The sequence below is a fragment of the Simochromis diagramma genome, unplaced genomic scaffold, assembly GCF_900408965.1.
Source record: "Simochromis diagramma unplaced genomic scaffold, fSimDia1.1 OVJJ01000545.1, whole genome shotgun sequence".
In the NCBI taxonomy this organism is placed as follows: Eukaryota; Metazoa; Chordata; class Actinopteri; order Cichliformes; family Cichlidae; genus Simochromis; species Simochromis diagramma.
Window position 1 is genome coordinate 6,536,950 of NW_024387371.1, and position 17,900 is coordinate 6,554,849.

General features: G+C 40.3%; 1 protein-coding gene across 5 annotated transcripts in view; it reads right to left on the reverse strand.

Annotated features, from left to right (window-relative positions):
- Positions 1–1,454: 1,454 nt before the first annotated feature.
- Positions 1,455–17,900, reverse strand: part of kdm5c (lysine (K)-specific demethylase 5C) — a 30,882-nt gene continuing 14,436 nt past the window's right edge. For 3 of the 5 annotated variants that reach the window (XM_040008351.1, XM_040008349.1, XM_040008350.1), the window contains exons 7-29: positions 17,429–17,485; positions 13,966–14,089; positions 13,420–13,694; positions 13,017–13,175; positions 12,785–12,904; positions 12,524–12,682; positions 11,597–11,778; positions 11,301–11,463; positions 9,613–9,732; positions 9,329–9,523; positions 9,021–9,202; positions 8,747–8,871; positions 8,501–8,648; positions 8,326–8,416; positions 7,323–7,705; positions 7,069–7,207; positions 6,782–6,961; positions 6,420–6,548; positions 5,520–6,269; positions 5,375–5,417; positions 5,096–5,295; positions 2,684–2,860; positions 1,455–2,593 (exon numbers count right to left, since the gene is read on the reverse strand). In XM_040008351.1, the coding sequence (XP_039864285.1) occupies positions 2,585–2,593; positions 2,684–2,860; positions 5,096–5,295; positions 5,375–5,417; positions 5,520–6,269; positions 6,420–6,548; positions 6,782–6,961; positions 7,069–7,207; positions 7,323–7,705; positions 8,326–8,416; positions 8,501–8,648; positions 8,747–8,871; positions 9,021–9,202; positions 9,329–9,523; positions 9,613–9,732; positions 11,301–11,463; positions 11,597–11,778; positions 12,524–12,682; positions 12,785–12,904; positions 13,017–13,175; positions 13,420–13,694; positions 13,966–14,089; positions 17,429–17,485 (4,110 nt within the window). In that variant the 3' untranslated portion in view covers positions 1,455–2,584. Of the gene's footprint in view, positions 2,594–2,683; positions 2,861–5,095; positions 5,296–5,374; positions 5,418–5,519; positions 6,270–6,419; positions 6,549–6,781; positions 6,962–7,068; positions 7,208–7,322; positions 7,706–8,325; positions 8,417–8,500; positions 8,649–8,746; positions 8,872–9,020; positions 9,203–9,328; positions 9,524–9,612; positions 9,733–11,300; positions 11,464–11,596; positions 11,779–12,523; positions 12,683–12,784; positions 12,905–13,016; positions 13,176–13,419; positions 13,695–13,965; positions 14,090–17,428; positions 17,563–17,900 lie in introns of all 5 variants that reach the window. The other 2 variants (XM_040008353.1, XM_040008352.1) reach the window with 2 other exon arrangements.

Consider the following 17,900-nt stretch of genomic DNA (forward strand, 5'->3'; position numbering starts at 1 on the left):
TTCTACACAATTTTTGTTTGTAAGAAAACTCAGCCACATATGAGGATATTTGTTTAAAATTTCGATAGAACAGTAGCAGTATAATGTCCTCGCAAGTGGATATCAGGCCCTTGTAGAGCAAAATTGAGTATTTTGGTCTAAATAATGCAAAATGTGATGTCCACATATGTGGACGCCAGGTCCTAGGAGGTTAATTTATAACATTTGAAAATGCATTCAAAATTTCACTGGAAGCCGATAAAGGGACGCAAGAAGAGGAGTGACATTTCAAAATTATTTGGTGCCATTAAAGGTTTGATTTTTGCTTTGTTTCTTATGGAAGAAACAAGACTTATATGGAGCAAATATGATATGAAGACATTCAATACCATTCAGTTCAACCAAACAAGTTTGTGCTTTGGGTAATGATAATGATTCTATGGCATTTACATAAAGTGGTTTGAGGAAACTGTTGTTGCTGAATTAGAAAAACCCCGTCACATAACCTCCTATGAGCAAGCACCTGGTGATAGTGGGATGAATAAACTCACTTTGAAGAGTAAGAAACATCAGACAGAACCAGGGGAGGGCTACGGGCTGCCATCTGCTGCAATTGGTTGAGGGTGAGGGGAGATCCAATTAGTAATGGCAATAACAATGAAGATCCACTTCAAAGAAAAGTTTCAATTTGAATATTAAATTTCTCATACTATAATGCACTCACTATGCAGTGGTGGCAGTACTGCATATGTACTATTTTTATTCTTTATCCTGCTGCTGTAACACAGTATGAGTGGAAAAACCATCAGAGCCATCGCTCATTCTGAAGGTCTTAAGACTCAAATTGGTTTTCACAAAAGGAAAGTTAGAAATAGTCAGTGTTATATACTGACTGTGGTGCAGTAGTCAGCTCTGCCACACAGCAAGAAGATTCTAGGTTCAAATCCAGCCACCTGGGTCCTTTCTGAAAACGGGGCACTTGCATGGTCTACCCAGATCTGCACAGGCTCTCTCCAGATACTCCAGTTAGTGTTAATGGTTAATTAGCAATAGATGTGCATGTGAGCATCTGTCTTTCTCCTCTGTTACCTGCCTCTCTTCCCATGACTGCTGGGTTCAATCTCCTAATAATTTGTTCATTCGCAGACATTTCTGAACAAGAACAAAAACACATGTAGTGAATGTGAATCCTTACAGCAGTTCTTCCATAATAACTTAATCAGTGTGTTTAACTGCATTTATAGGAAATCTATATGTTACAGCTACAAAATAATAATAATAATAATAATAATAATAATAATAATAATAAACAGGCTTAATTCTCTCCAGATAGAACTGAAAATGTTGTTGGTCGGCACTTATGTGTAAATCTTTTCCCAAAAACAAAATACCATCTCTATATATATATAGCGCTTTTATGACTATAGAAGGACAAGGTGAAAAATCAGTCCATGTTTCCTAAACAATTCTAAACCTTTTATTTTTCTAACAAGAGTGAAAAGAAACAAAAGGCAACAGTAAAATGAAAAGTTTATACACAAACTCACGACATCTGTGTGTCTGCAATATCAATAATAATAATAATAATATAATAATAATCATCTGAACAAAAGAAAACAAAATATATTGGGATAAAGTGAGTTACAGTGAAGTTAACCTTAACTTGCAAAGAGGGAGAGAATGACAGAGGGAGGAATAAAACCGGGAGTCAAAAGGATGGGAGTTTTAAAAAAAAAAAAAAAAAAAAAAAAAAAAAAAAAAAAAGAGCATAGAAGGAAAGGAGAGAGGGAGGAAGCCAGGAGGTGCGGAGGTACATTTTGGGAAAGTAGCACCAAAAACATTAATGCCTGTTTTTAACACTTCCCAAAATTTACTTATTTAGAATGCATGTCCCCTCAAAACAGCATCAAACACGAGATTTGAAACAACTACAAAAAAAGAAAAGAAAAGAAAAAAAAGAAAAAAAGAAAAAAAAGTGTATCCATGGCGCTGTTGTCTCAGATCAGTAGTCAAAATCATCTACTGCAGCACAGCTTCAGGAGTCATGCCCAAACAACAGTCTAAAATAAACCCATAGCTTATCCAACTTCAACAAGTGACTCAAGTGAAGAGAAACTGCAAATGCCGGTCCTCGTGACAGGCTTCGCTTAAACTAGCTTTTAACACAGTTGGGATAACATAGCATACTGAAAGACCTCAGAGACAACTCTAGACCAAAGACACTCCTATTACGGCAAGTCTCACATCTGTCAAGCACAGTCTTATTATGTTCACAGGAAGAATTCGTCCAGGGAAGGTGGAGAATAAAGTTTGGGTAAGACTGCGAGTCTGAACAACAACAACAACAAAAAAAAAAAAAAAAAAAAATAATAATAATAAAAAATCCGGACAAATGAGATACTGCGGTGTTATGGATGATACTGGAGTGTAGAAGAGTCACCACTCTTAGTGTCTGAATGCATAAATGAGGGGTGAGAAGGAAAGCAGAGCACAGGGGAGGTCCTGTATCTCTCTGTAACTTGATACAGTCTTCTGGCACAGAAAGCCCCTGTCCCTTCAGTTTTTCAGGCTAACTGACTGTAACGAAGCTCCAACGATGACTGCATCACAAAATCTATCAAAAAAATAAATAAATAAAGGTTAACACTAAAGTACTTTATGCATTTCAAGGTAAAAAGAAAAATCTAGAAAGGGGATATGATACCTCAGGATGGGTCTGGACAGGGGAGGGGGTGTGTCTGAAGGGGCAGGTTTTCTTTGTCTCCGAGGCATCCAGTGACCTTTGTCCTCCGTCCCCACTGCCCCCTCTGTGGCTCTTCCTCTTCCTTTTGGAGTCCTTGGTTCGCCCACGGCCTGCTCGTCTCTGCTCTTCAAGCTCAATCTGAGAGATGATGAAAGAAATGTAAAAATAAATAAATAAATAAATAATAATCAGGGCTCTAGACTAACTTTTTGACACGGGTGCACCGGTACGCCTAACTTTAAAAATGTAGGCGTACCGGCACAAAAGTTAGGCGCACTCAAATTTTTCAACCGCATCGCTTATCACTGCAGTTTTACATGTGCACTTTCTTTTTTGGGGGGGGGGGGGGGGGGAGTCCATACAGATAATATTCATTTCTAAATGATTAACTAACAAACTTGTGCTTAATGTGCTTTGTCAATATTGTAGAAAATGTTAAACTTAATCATCATCTTGGCCTCCTCTGACGACCTGTTTGCTGCTGTCTGTTGCTGAAAGGCATTGGGGAGAGGGGACACTTGGGCACTGCATTTATTGCAGCATATAATGCGTTTTCTGGATACACTGTGCTTTTTCAGTGTTCAAAGATTGATGGCACTGTGTCAGAGCACTGGCTATGAATTTCAGACTGATCAGGCCTTAACTTAACAAAAAAGTTATCAATCGTTCTTTTCATCTTTTCTCATTACCCACAGCTACATCAACTTCTGTCGGGCTGCTCACTAGGGCTGGGTATCATCACTGATTTCTATAATCCATTCGATTCCGGTTCTCAAAGTCCTGATTCGATTCAATTTAGCCTCAGACAGTCAGAAATATAATTCTGATCATTTATCAGTACCGATACATCTGAGACTTCATCAGAATTGTGAACATCACAGCACATGCCTTTGTGTGAAAGTAACTGAGAATAAAACACAGAAAAACATGAAGGAGATTTTCCTGGTCTGGCTTTTTATAGCAGATAACCTTAAAAATATTCTGCAATATTCTGCAATTTTGCATAATTTTTAGAAGTTTAAATTTCTTCAGTATTGAACAGCAGAAATTAGGCTTTCTTGTCCAAGGTCATTTTAAGTGAAAAAAGAAAAAGACAACAACGGTAGACTGGTGGGTAATAAGCGAATGAATAATGCAGAAAACAGATTTGAGACGGGAAACTGTTCCTGAAGTACACAGAGAGCTGTGTATGAAGTGTAATTTTTATCGTGGTGGAAGCAAAACCACAAAAGTCAGAGGGAATTTATGACGACATTGATCAAATGTGAAGCGCAGTTTGCTGCTTCTTTTGCTGCTGGCTCTGCGAATTTTGGTTGGAGAGAGACAAAACCTGCAGCTCAGAATCAGTGCAAAAAAGACGTAAACACAGAGCGGACCTGACGCATCAGAATCGCTAAGCTCCGACAGCGTATCCGTCTACAGGCCGTCGGGTGAGAAAGCCGAGAAAGACAAAGCTGATTCTGATGCGTCGGGTCCGCTCTGTGTTTACGTCTTTGAGTGGAATCCGTTAATGAATTGATATCGCTTTATTCAAGCTACTCACCTCTCTCTTCCACCTGCACTTTCAACTGGACCACGGCCAATCAGAGAGGTCCCGCCCCTGACTATCTCTGATTGGTTTAGTCCACAATAGGGGCATAATGTGTGTCTGTTGTTGACCACACAGAGAGTTGCAGAGATTTATTTTTTTTGTTACCCGAACAGTTGGTCACACACGACCAAATTTTTTTTTTTTTTTTTTTTTAAGTCGCACCACTGAAAAATTTGGTCGCATCTAGAGTGCAACCAATTTGGTCGCACTCTAGATGCGTAGATTTCCGCTATTCCACATATCTACAGGTAAGTAGATGCCAGACACACGACATTGTGTCACTGAACAGAGACGATAACAGAGGCTTCAACTGCAACATTTTGTAGTAAAATTAAAGTAAGCGTTTTAGTAAAATATAAAAATATTGATGACGGGTTAAGCATTTGACCTAGATGTACTAAGGCTAATGCAGAGACCTGGACTGAATGTTCCTGCCTTTCCCGTCTATCCCAAAAGCCCTTGAAGTACATGGAAGCACAAGTTCAAGTAAATACAGTGATGTAATATTTTGGATTAGCCAGAACTGAACCTTTGCCTGTAAAACTGTATTAACTTTAACACCTGACAATTTACAGGGTTTCAAACTCTAAGATTTGACTCTTTTCTTAATGCATTTCAAATAAGGAATTGCACAAAGAAGACCAACACCACACATTCTTTGGGGCCAGAGGTACATGATGTTAGTCTTTTTGTGCTTTGGTCCTGGTTCTAGTTGCACATCGAAACCAAATGAGTTTTGGAAGATTAAAATTGAACTATACAGTCACTTTATTTTCCAGTACCTGTATGAGTGTGTGTAGTGTTTCTCTGGGTGGATCAGAGGCAGCTAGCAGGACTCTGTGGATGGTATGCATCTGATCCAGGGAAACCTCCAGCAGATCTCCTTCTAGCTGCAGCTCCTCCAGCCGGACCCTGGTGTCAGGGGAAAGTTCCACTACCTGACCTTTTAGCAAGGGCAGCAGGGCCAGCAGAGACCCTACACCTGAAAGGAAGGCAGATACACAGTCAGTACAGTGCACAACTTGACTTTTGGTTAAATTAAAATTAACATGCCACCTCACCTGTAACATTTGACTTCTTTTTGATGCCATTTTCACATCCACCCTGTCAAACGGGCACAAAAACATATTAAAGATTTTGCCCTACTGGACAGCTCGGATTTGGTTTAATATAAAAATACACAAGAAGTTGATATAAGGAATTTACCTGTGTGCCATTGCTTTCCTTTGTGTTCTTTTTAGGTGAATTCTCCTCGGTTAAATCAATGACACCGTCGTCACCTTCACCTCCCTCCGAGTCGGATAAAACAATAACCGAACTCCCTTCTGTCTCCTTCTCCACGCTCTTCTCCTTTTCTGGTTCATGATGAAGAGTTTCTTTGAGTTCTTGCAGCCTGTGAAGTACCTGCTGCACCTCAGGTGTCTCCAGTGCTTCCTTAGCTCGGCCCTGCCAAGTGATGGCTCTCTCTGTGAGACACTGCAGTGCTTCACCTTCAGGCAGACGCACGGGCAGCCTCTGCAGGGCTACAAGTAATGCCAGGATAGTTTCCAGGCGCGGGCGCCGTGACCGTTGGCACCGAGGACACAAGAAGCGCGAGTCCCAGTCCCACCAGCAAAGGGGGTTTATTGGTGGTCCAGAAGAGGGTAGCAGGGAGGGGAAAGGAACACAGCCACCATGAAACCAGTCCTTACAGAGATGGCAGCGTAACTGAGGCGCACGAGGCTGCCCAGAGCACACGCAGACTGACTGGGGAGGGGTGTGGTTTCTGTTACCATTCTCTTTTACAGAGTTCTTGGAGAGACCGCATGTGTCCGTCTCCATGGGATCATCCCAGCTCCCATTCTCCTTGTCCTCCTTACAACTTGCAATGCTAAGTCCAGATTTACGCATGTTCACCTTCTGTAACCTTAATAGCGCATCCTTTTCCTGGTGTTCCCCTTCTTTGAAAGCCATCACCTACAAACAGGGCATAGAAATAGATTTACCAGTTTAGCATAAAAAAGCATTAATAATGATGGAACTTAAACACTGAAAAAAAAAAAAAACCCCAAAACAAAACGAAACAAACAAAACAAAAAAAACCAAAATCATAATCTGAATACTCACAATAGCTGCAGGGTCCCTCAAGTCCTGAGCAGAGAGTCCCAGAGTGTTGGTATCAGAGTCATCCAAAGGATCATCCAGCGGCCCTGCCTGATCTCGCCTCTCTCTCCTTTTTGCACATGGACATAATACCTGCAGGGGGGGAACGCAAAGTTTAATTAATGATTTCATGGAGGTCACAGCGCTGTACAAACCAAAATTAAATTAACTAGTACAACCTCAACACACAAGCATTTATTCAGATAATTATTTGTTTAGTAAGTATTCTGCTTTCAATTTTGGGATTCAGACATCTACTTTATCGATTCAACAATAAATGCCAAAAAAACAAAAAAAACAAACAGTATAGGACAGCTCTAAATGACCTCTAGTAGACTGTGCTGACTGCTCTTCTTCAGGAAAGTCTTGCTGGCCTTGTCCCTCCACGAGTGTGCGCTGGTCACCTGCAGTTCCAGCTGCCTCAGCTCTTCCATGAAGACTGGTAGGTCTCTGCCAATAGCTACCAGGCCCTCCAAATCATCCATACATGGGTAATGCTCCCCATTCTACAACAACACAAACATTATTTAATAATTGCAGGTATTTCAAGTATAAATCAAACCATTAAAGTGGGAGGTAAGCTAAAAGAACATAGATATTTTTTTTCCCTCACCTGAATTTCCTCCAAATCTGTTACCCATGCCCGAGCTCGAGTAAGGCACCCCTGTAGAGCCAAAATGTTGGGCAACGTGACTGGGATAAGTTGGGCCTCATTTACTATTGCCTCCAGGGTGGAGAGAGGGTGCTTTTGCCTGGAAGATCAGAACCCAAAAAATTCATTGATAGAATAGACAGAAACACTTGTAAAACAATAACACTCACTATTGCAGGGAATGTAAATTCTCTGGCCTGATTCGCCCGTCTCACCTTTGTTCGAGGCAGATCTGTGCCTTCTCTTCCCAACGTTCTGCAATCGTGAGTAGCTCCTGAAGTTCTGCCATGGCGGTCTCCACAGACACACTTTGGGGCACATTGCAGCCTGCTTCCATCAGGGTCCTCAACACATCCAGCGTCACTTCCTGCCTCTCACCTTCTTCTGTCCCAAGGGTGCACCTCACCTTGGCCAACCAATGGCCCTGTTCCTTTAGCCCCTGGAGTAAATTACACTCTGGAACCAAAACAGGCAGCTTGGCCCCTTCCTCCAACAAGGTTTGCAACTGCTCAGGGGGTGGCGAGTCCTTCCTCCAATCTTTGTCATTGATCAATACTTGAGCTCGGCTTTGGAAATCCTCCATTGCCTGTAGAACCGTCTGAAGAATGAGAGAGTACTGAGGTCAGGCTAACATCACTCACACTTTTAAGCAGAGACTCATCACAAGATTTTTTTCTTTAGATCTCAGTCACACAGCTACAAAAACCAGTCTGTGAGCCCCTGAAAAAGCACAGATAACTAGAGAAAAATGTGTATTCCCCACCAGACTGGCAAGTTGCTGGATCAAACTGGTCGCAAAGAGGGTGCTGCCCAAACGTCGTTGCTGCTAACTGCTTTAGTCAATAGAGGTCGCCTGTAGTTTGCATGAAGACACTAGGCATTTACTTTCCAAGTAGTAATTTGCAACTTTTATTTTAACAGCGATCATTATCAATTTCTAGTTTGACTCACACTTTAAGTTTCAATACTGCTTGGTGAGTAGTATACCACTTTCACATAGTGACAGCTAGCAACCACTTGCAACTGTTCCGGGAATACAGGGTTTTTCCCCTTATGAATGGCGGTTGTCAGATAGTTATTCACAATCACAAGGGCTAAAGCCTTTGTGAATGAGGTTCTAATTGTAAATGACATAAATAAAAAGAAAAAAAAAACCCAGAAGATTATTTGTTTTGTGTGAAATGTTACGTTAACTTCTTAATAATTCTGAATTCTCACCTTGACCCCCTCCAACTGGTTTATTACACAGGGCAGGTTTTGTATAGTCTCAACCAAGGACTTCAGCTCGTCCAGAGTCATCCTGTTTTCACTAAAAAAAAAAAAAAAAACAGAACTATGTCAGTGCATACAACCTAACGCTTTGTGCAAAACTTAAGCTTGGATTCTATCTTACCTAGTTGTTGAATTGCTGAGGAGCTCTGTACTTTTCTCTTGGCAGTGTGCTATATCTTTAAGAACAGTGTTGAGTTTTCTGAGGAGCTCATTGTCAGGAAACTTTTTCTCTGCTGCTTCCATCTTCAGCATCTCCAAGTAGTCAATTTCTGCAGTTCAACAGGCCTTTGGTGTTAGTATCGTCTTTTGAAATGATTATGTTTTACTGAAATTTCAAGGCTTTATGTAATTAATGCTGATTCCTCACCTATTTTGTTTCCTTCTTCCTGCTCAAGTGCCTCTTTTACTCTGTTGGCCCAAGAATCAAAGGACTCCGACCGAACTTTTAATCGATGTAACATGGCTAATAACTCATCCAGGGTGTACCTGTACCTGCAGAGTGAAGAGATAACAGAAAATAACACAGACGGTAGATGTATTAGAAAAGAAAAATACCACTGTATTTATTTTATGGCAATTGTATTTACACGTGCAAGCAAAAAACAACAACAACAACAACAACAACAACAACAGACAAATACCTGAGGTAGAGTTTTTCAGTGGGGCAGTTGCACAGATCCTGAGTGTGATAGAGACAGACCAGGCGCTCGGGACAGTTTGAGCAGGCCAGGGCAGAAAGGAAGCATGTGGTCTTACATTTATCACACTGTCTCTCATCATCAGGCAGCAGCTCAAAAGCCTCACGCTCTGCTTCGGTAATGCCCTGCAAGAAACGAGGTTTCCCATATTCTTAAATGAACATTAAATAATCATCAATACATAAATATTATTCAACTGAGGCATTATTTACTTATATGTGAATAAAATAAAGTTTGCTTCTGTGTCTCACCCTTTCCATCAGACTCTTTCGGAGCTTCCGCTCCTCCTGAACAATGATAAACATTTCCCGATGTGTAGCTGCAGCCAGATTAAGGTCTAGCTTCTCTGGGCTAGCAGCCATTTTACAGGTGAGCTCCTCATGGGAGAATACACAATATCTCCTAAGACGTCTGTAGTGCTCAATACAGGAACGACCAGCAGGCAGCTGAAAGAGACAGAGAAAAGTGATACTGATCGTGCAATATTGAAGGAGCAATGTGAAATGATAAGTTGGGACAGCGTAAACACACATACCCAATCTGCAGTGCAGAAATTGACAGCTTCTGCAAAGTTATATCCCTGATTGAAGCCACTATGGTAGGCTCTGGGGAAGGTAATGACAAACTCCCCAGCACACTGATTGGTACGGACAACCTGCCAATCAGAAGCACAGCAATCAATTTAAAAACATAAATCTTTCTAACGTGTGTACATTGTTTCCCAGATGGTTGCTTGGGCAGTATATAATATGCATATATGAGCAATTGTTTATTTGTGCACCACAAAGACATTTAACAATCAAAAATTACATGTTTTTACTCTGCAATAGGGCTGTGTGATATGACCAAAATCTCATATCCCGATAGAAGACATTTATCGTCCCGACAACGATATATATTACACAAAAATTACATTTTCAGTAAATTCTGTGAATCTCAGTCAACTCAACTTGTGTGAAGTGCTTTCAGCTGGGCGTCATGTACCTGGAGTTGAGTGTTATGCAAGTTCAAATGGCCGCAATTTTCCTTTGTGAGTATTTATTACATGGCGTGCTGCGAGGAAAAGCCTGTTCTTAAGTTTATTTTTTAGCACCTGACGACTCTTTTTAGCTTATCATCCGTAAACACCCTGCATACTATTTTACGTGATTCAGCTTATTTTGAAAAATCTCAACAGGATCTTCAGATTTATTTTGAAAGGTTCATGTGAAAAATAAACAAGCGGACGGCGGAGCCACGCGATGGTTTTACCATTGTTGTTGCTAACGACAACGCATAAAAACAGTCGCTTGTGCGTCTGTTGCCGTAAACAGTTTATTTTGCGACACCCCGAAACAAACGATAGCGTAATATGAAACGATAGACGTTTTCATATCGTCATCAGATATATATCGTTATATCAAACAGCCCTACTCTGCAAGTTGCTGACAAATACTTGGACAGTACAATCAGTGCTTCTCCAGTGTAGCCAGTGTGAGATCAGTGGCACATAAACAAGCTACAAAGTGTGGTTAGAGTGCCCAGCCAATTAACAGAGCAGATTATCATCAATGACTACGGTATGACAATAGTATGTTAAACAACTGATATGTTACTAATGCACAACAACATTTGTACTGCTGATTCTGAGATGCGAGGATGCCACCCACCACTTCCCACCACAGCACCCCCATACAGAGATTGTCAGGGGAATCTTTGCTGTGTGACAGGAAGATGTAAACAGGCAAGGTGGAAAACAGCTGCACAAACTACTGCTGCTTGTCTGTACTTTGAAGTAGAAAATGTGCAGCTGTATGCCCGCTGTAACCATTCAACCAGAGCAATACATAACCACATTTTGCATGGGTGTGAGGACGTTAATCCGCTTCTGCTAACAATGTCAACGTTACCCACACTTGGCAAACTGATAATATGACATTGGGTGTGCGCAATGTTTTGTATGATGCAAACCACCACTTGTTTTAGCCTCATTTAACATTGAATTCGGTTTAAAATGTCTTTTAAATACACATTCAATATTTGTGATCATGTCTGAGTCAGCCTGTGTGAGATGTCTAGCAGTGACTGAACTTTCAAAATAAAAGCAAACTGATTGTCTAATCGTGGATGGTGATGTTTTTTCAGACAGGGTGGGGTGGGGGGCATTTAAATGCCTCTGAGGCCTACTAAAGTAAACTCCATGTGTAGGAAACACTGGTGTATGTGATTTGATGTGACACTGACCGGGACACCATGAGCCATGAGAATATTTGGGTTCATGATGGTGACCAGCTGATGCAGGAGGTCAGGCTGGAACTCAAACAGCTCTGGTGTTAGCTTCTTCATAACCTCCTCAAGTCGCTCAGCTGCCATAGAGGGAACCCCATACCAAGTCTTGGGTTCACCCCTAGAGATGGAAGATACATGGGGAGTGAAGGGGAGAGAGTGCAAAGTTAGTCGTTCTCTAAAGTACACGTACAAATGACATACTGTCTCTGCACTTAAAAGCTTCCTGAACAAATGCATTGAGCATGCTGTACCAGTGCAGGTAGTTGATGGAGTAGCTCCAGTGATCCTCAATGTGCCAGCAGAAAGCTGAGAACACCATGCCCACGTAGAGCCATGGCACCTTCATCCCAGAGATGTCTCCATTAATATGGCACAGGAGTGACTGCTCTAGCACAGGCATCACATTCAAGTTCCACCCACAGCGGGCATATTCCTGACCAAAAAGAAAGAAAAAACAAACAAAAAACATGGTTATGAACAACTTTAATGATTAGAGATTGGCAACATTTAGTATTTTAAAGCAAAAATGGCAAAGATACACTGGTGTCTGTCTCTCCAAATGGAATAAACTGCAGCATTTCCTTCTCAATTAAAACATTTGGTCAATTAAATACTGATAAATATTTATATTTAAAAACATTTGTTGTACTTTGGACCAAAGGTAAAATCAAAAGAAGTAATTTACTTAAATAATCTTGAACTGCGACAAATTATAATTGACTTTTTTGACAGAAATTATTATAAAGAAAGTAAATCAGTCGAAAATGTAAATAAATGTCACACTGTAGAATTACATGGAACGCACAGCATGTGCAGCAGCAGCTTTGATGTGTCTTCACTGTAGGTTACCAGCAATTTTCATTTAAGCGTCTGTTGTAGTACATTTAGCACAAAAACGTTTTATGATGTAGCTGCAGTTTTACTTTTGAAACATTTTAAAGGATGTTTGTGATTTTTTTTTTCCACCTTTATCATCTTAACTCTGAATTAGGTAGGGATTAGTTTCACACAAAATCCATTCTACAATGGTGTTTTGTGGATACACTAACTACTTTCCGGCTTTTTCAGTTGACAAGATTTTCGACAGTTAATCTAAAGCCGGATACTGCAATCATCACTCAAACAAAGACTGCCAATGAAAAACTGAGCTTAGAAAATAAGAAAAACAATGCACGTACCTCCTCTTCCTTTGTGAGCTTCCTCTTGCCATTGTTCATTGGGAAGCCACTACCAAACTCTTTGGAGTGTATGTCTGCTCCGTATTCAACAGTCACGTCTTCCTCAATACTACTTACTAATCGCCAGAATTCTCTCTCTACGAGCTCAGTGGGGACCATCTATACAGGCAAAAAATATAAACGCTAGAGATTAGCCTCTCTCCATTTTAATCACTGAAGGGGGAATCATGATTCATAATGAAAAGCAAATGATACACTCACATGAACAGGCATGTTGAAGTAATCTGCTTTGAAAGTATCTGCCATTTCCCCAAAACTCTGCAGTGTGTACTCCCGTGTCGCTTGCTCAAAGCCAAAGGCTTCTGTGGGTTTTTTACACTCCTAAAAACATTAATTCAAAAAACAAAACAAGATGACACATAAAGAAAATCAAAACCTCTAAGAGTCTTGCAGATTAAAAGGCAAACACATGCTTTTAAACATTCTTACGTACTTCTGCCACACACTTAGGGCATCGCCAGTTGCCCTTGGGAGGATCGGCAAGTGGGGGTAGTAGACAGTAAGTGTGGTAGTTGTCATCACAGCCGTCACATAGCATTAGTTTCTCGTCATCGTCTCCCCGACCACACATCCGACACACAAAAGAATCCACCTTTGAAAGTCAGTGATTAAAATAACATTAATCACAAGGCTTGGAGCCAAATGATGCCAACTTTGAACCGAACATCTGAAAAACAGGTTCCTGGGAACCAAAGCAGTGATTCTCGCAAAAGTTCTAAAGAATACCATCTACCTTGTTTACAGGGCTGAATAATCATTTATGCTATAATGTAATTAGATATCACATTCATCACAATTTTAACTGCCACAATGGAGTAATCACTAACTCTACTTACACACTGAGGATTGTTGAGATTGCGTCTAAGGCGCATTGTCATTTTGGTGCAAGGTGTATCATCTTCCTCCTCTTTATGTCCTTTCCCATTCTCTTCCGCTGGTTCTTCTTTCTTCACTGCCATCTTTACTGTAACACTAGGAGGAGGAAGCTGTGGGCCTGATGAGCTCCCATCACTCTGTCTCTCTTGAGGGTCCAGGGGCTCTGATTTGATTGAGGTGTCACTCAAAGGAGGTGGTATGTTGTCCTTGACAGTAACAGTTTGAGGCAACTCATCTAAAAACAGGAGGAAGAATCGCTCAGAGTCAGATGTGGTCATTTATCACAAGACAAGTAAAATTTATATTGTGTGAGATGACTGGATGATTATAGCACACAAAAAACAAGCTTCACAATATGTCCATGTATTCAACTGTCCAATTATTGACTGGTGCCACGCCATTTCCCCCCCCCTTGAATTACTAGTGCCAAGATATACAAGCCAAAATTCATGGGCCTCAAATACAAAAATTAAAAAAGCTGTTTAATAAAGTTATAGTAATGATACCTTTCTTTCTGATGCCCTTGTCCCTTGCCACCAGTCCAAGTCCCATCATCTTAGGTCCTGCACCATAAATCTGTAACTTCTTCAATTCTGGGTTCTTCTCTATGTCTTCCTCTGTTGGTTCAGGCTGTGGACAGAAGAAGTCTTTTACAAATCAGAAAGCAAGAAACAGACAGCAGCTACTCCTCAAAGCACAAAGAGCAAGCAGAACACACAGTTAAAACATGAGAGCGTAGCAATGCATCACAAGAAGGGATTATTCTAGGTTAGAAAGTAAGGAAAAGTTAACCTACATCACAGTGAAGCTTAAAGGTTAAGACCCATCACCATCACACACATCAACAGCAGATGCAACCATTCATTTAAGTGGAGGGCACTGGTAAGGATTTTAAGTTATGTCATCTATTTAGTCAACTCAGGTTGATAATTGGTTTTACGATTCGGGTGAGAACACAAATAAATCAATAGCAGACATACAGAGTAGATTAGGGCTGCCATTCACAATTATTTTTTAAAAGGGTAAATGGATTTTGAAAAGCAATGTCAAAGGCAGGAATGCATCTCAGACACAAAGTTTCATGCTCATATAACAAAGATAAGCCATTTTAGCATCTAAAGCTGTGCTAAAACATCCCAAAAAACAGATATTATTTAGTTTTCCATTCCTATTGGATGTTTTAACTTCAGAAAAACTGCAGAAAAATGACATCACATTACAGCAAAACATGAAAACTACAAATTAGTGTAGCCACATTCTGGACTATATTGCATCTGGGAGGTTTAGAACACGGAGAAATCCAATTTAATCAAAATACTACCTGCACATAATATTAATGGGGGGGGTGAATATTTTAGGACAGTGATCAGATTTTCAGTCTGCACACAACACATGCATGACCAGCAATGCTGACAAAACCATAACAGGCCCTAATGTCACAATTAAATAGAATTATTGTTTTTAAAAAGAAAGACACAAAAGCATTTCTTGTTTAGAACAGCCATTCCAAACAAACATAACGTCTTCTCATAACATCCATTTAAGAGGTTTCCTCAGTCAGTTTAGTCCCAATCATGAAAGGATTTGGTGAAAACTTGCCCAACCCCCACTTTTTGCACACAGGTGTGCACTAAGAATCCAGTAAACCACATTCAAACCACAACCTGTCTTCCAACAAGACAGTTCATGTTTGCATATCATACCAATACTATTGCCAATCACAGCACAAAAACTGTAAATAAACAATACCAAAGACTCAAAATTTCTTTAGATAAGAGGTCAAGACATTACAAGGGAAAAAAAGTTAGAAATTTAATCAAAAAGGATTCAAAATATTTTCCCACCTGTGTGCAGTTGTACTCCCTTTAACTGACAAATGTAGCTTTGGCCGCCTAAAACATTACCTATATTGTCCTTGTGCACAATGCAAGCACCTTTTTCAGTCAGCCAAACCCTGTGGACTGAACGCAACAGATATCAAAGCAGATGAAAAGGGCTTGAGGTTGTGGAGCTATCACTCTTTGATCTGAGGCCTGTACTACAAAGCAAAGTTTGGGCTTCAGGTTCAACTATGGAGCTAAAGTCTTTGAGCTTATTCACCGCTTATGCTTAATTTATGCTACCACGGTTGTGTCCGTTTGCAGAAGTATTTGACTATAGAGAAGGATTTTCAACCAGTACAAAAGTACTCCCATGCAGTCCTTCAAAATCCCAACTACATGCTGCTCAATGTGGATAACTCTGCATATTGGTCGAAATCTGATTGAGATTGACAAGTGGGCCAGAGAAGGGAGTGACACTGAGGGCTCATCAGGAATGAGAGGAGTGCGACAAAAAGAATAAGATCAGAAAGTAATCACAAGTAATAAAATACAGACAGTGGCTACAGTGAGCACTTCGTTGTTTTTAATACTTTTTCACTTCAGCTCTTTGTATGTTACAACTTTTACTCATCTCCATGGCTGGCTCATAGACCAACAACAGCACACAAGCAAGAGTAGCCCTCGGACCGGTTGCACCGCATATTTTTGTTACTGCCCCATCTAACAACAGATGCTCTCTGCAGGTAGACAAGCAGTCCAAAGCTGCCAATGGACTTCCCACACGCTACCACTGCTGAAACATAATTTCCCCAATAGTGTGTTTCTACTGCCATGGTAAGCTACCTCTACCAGAGCAGGTCATGTTTGGGAATAAGAGTTGAACATCAACAAACACCACCAGCTAGTGACTAATCAATTCTGTCAAATATAGTGCATGTTGTGAAAGCATCTATAATTTAAAGAATTATCTAAAGTCTTTCCTTCATGAGGAGCAGTAAGAAATAGCCTTTAGAGCAAATATATTTCTAGATTTTTTGTTTTTTTGATTGTTTTTTTTGTTTTTTTAAAAACATTGCACCTGTTAATCTTTGTAATCACATATGCTGTAAACACTAGACAGAAAAACACCGGGGTGCCTTATTGAGTTGACAGACACCTTCGTGTGATTTAGTGCGACTGCAGATAGGGTAAGTGAAGCCAAATAAAGAACAGACATACTGGATATGCCTCACTTGCTTCATAGTACAGGCCCCCTGATCTCAAATGGGCAAAACCACCTAGACGACAACAATATGTTCAGAATGGCGCTTATTTATTTTAGTGCTTGAGTGCATTAAGAATCCAATATTTCGCTGTCTGCTGTCAAAATATAGTGCTTGGTAAGTGAAACCCTATTAAATTAAACCCTAGCTGGTTCTTCAGTGTGAGTGCACTCAAAAAAAAGAACACATGCAGTCACACTGTTAACTGCTGTAATGAGGGAGCAAGCCAACACAGCGCAAGTGAAAAGGCACACAGACATCCCAGCAACAAAGCATCACAAGCCAATTACTACCACACAGAAATAGCATGAGTGAAATAGAGAAGACTAGAGAGCACAACAGCCCAAAAACGAGACTAGAAAATTTTGTTTGTCAATATTGTCTATAATGAACCGTTTTAGTTAGGGCCTTGGAAGAATGGTTCTCAACAGCAGTGTCATTCTTGTATTCAAAGTCCAATCCCCTTGAATTTTTAAAATAAGATAATGTCTAGAAACACATCGATAGCATTATAAAACACTTCTGTCCAAGATGAGACTACACGGTCTCATAGTCCTAGAGCAATTTTAAGAAAAAGACCAAAGGGCTTAAATAAGAAGAAAAGAAGTCAGGGAAGTTTCTCTGCATTCAGTGTAAATCAATATGGAGATTTAACAAGAGAAGGCTTTTTATGGCAACAGTTCTGTGACCATATTATGGGCTGGCACCCCCACACTGAGAAGGGATGATTGCATGTTAATGAAAATGTTTTAGTGGTTAATTATAAAAACAAAACAAAACAAAAAAAAAAAAAAATCTAACATTTAGACAACTTCAAAGGGGGTATGGTGGTCTAGGAAAAGAGTGGGGACGTAAAGGGAGCTCATATGCTCAAGAGGCAGTACCGCAGAGATGAGTTGAGAGCCAGTGGTGAGAGGATGGGGGGCCAGATCCTCTGGACCCTGCAAAGGGAGACAATAACAGCAACAATAAACTAAGACAAGAGGAAAACAGGAGATGAAAGAGGAAGGGAGAGAGCCTGGAGAGAACAGCCAGTAGTTGTAGAGAAGAAAAAAAAAAACCCAGTGGGACATTATGAGTCCAGGATCACATCTTATGTAGGATGTACAATTATAGATCTAATAGGAGCTGCTGAGGATTGCCATTTTAGCTGAGGTTTGTTTTATTGCACGACACTTGGAATGCAGTCTAGAAAAATGAAGTTTTTCTAGATTAGCTTTTCTAGAGAGATAGAGATATTTGTAAATACAGAATTAAACAATATTGTTTATATTGACATAGCGCGATATCAATTATTTTACACAGAGACTTTTTTTTAAATAAAGCTGTGCTTGTGAACCCTCCAACTCATGCTCA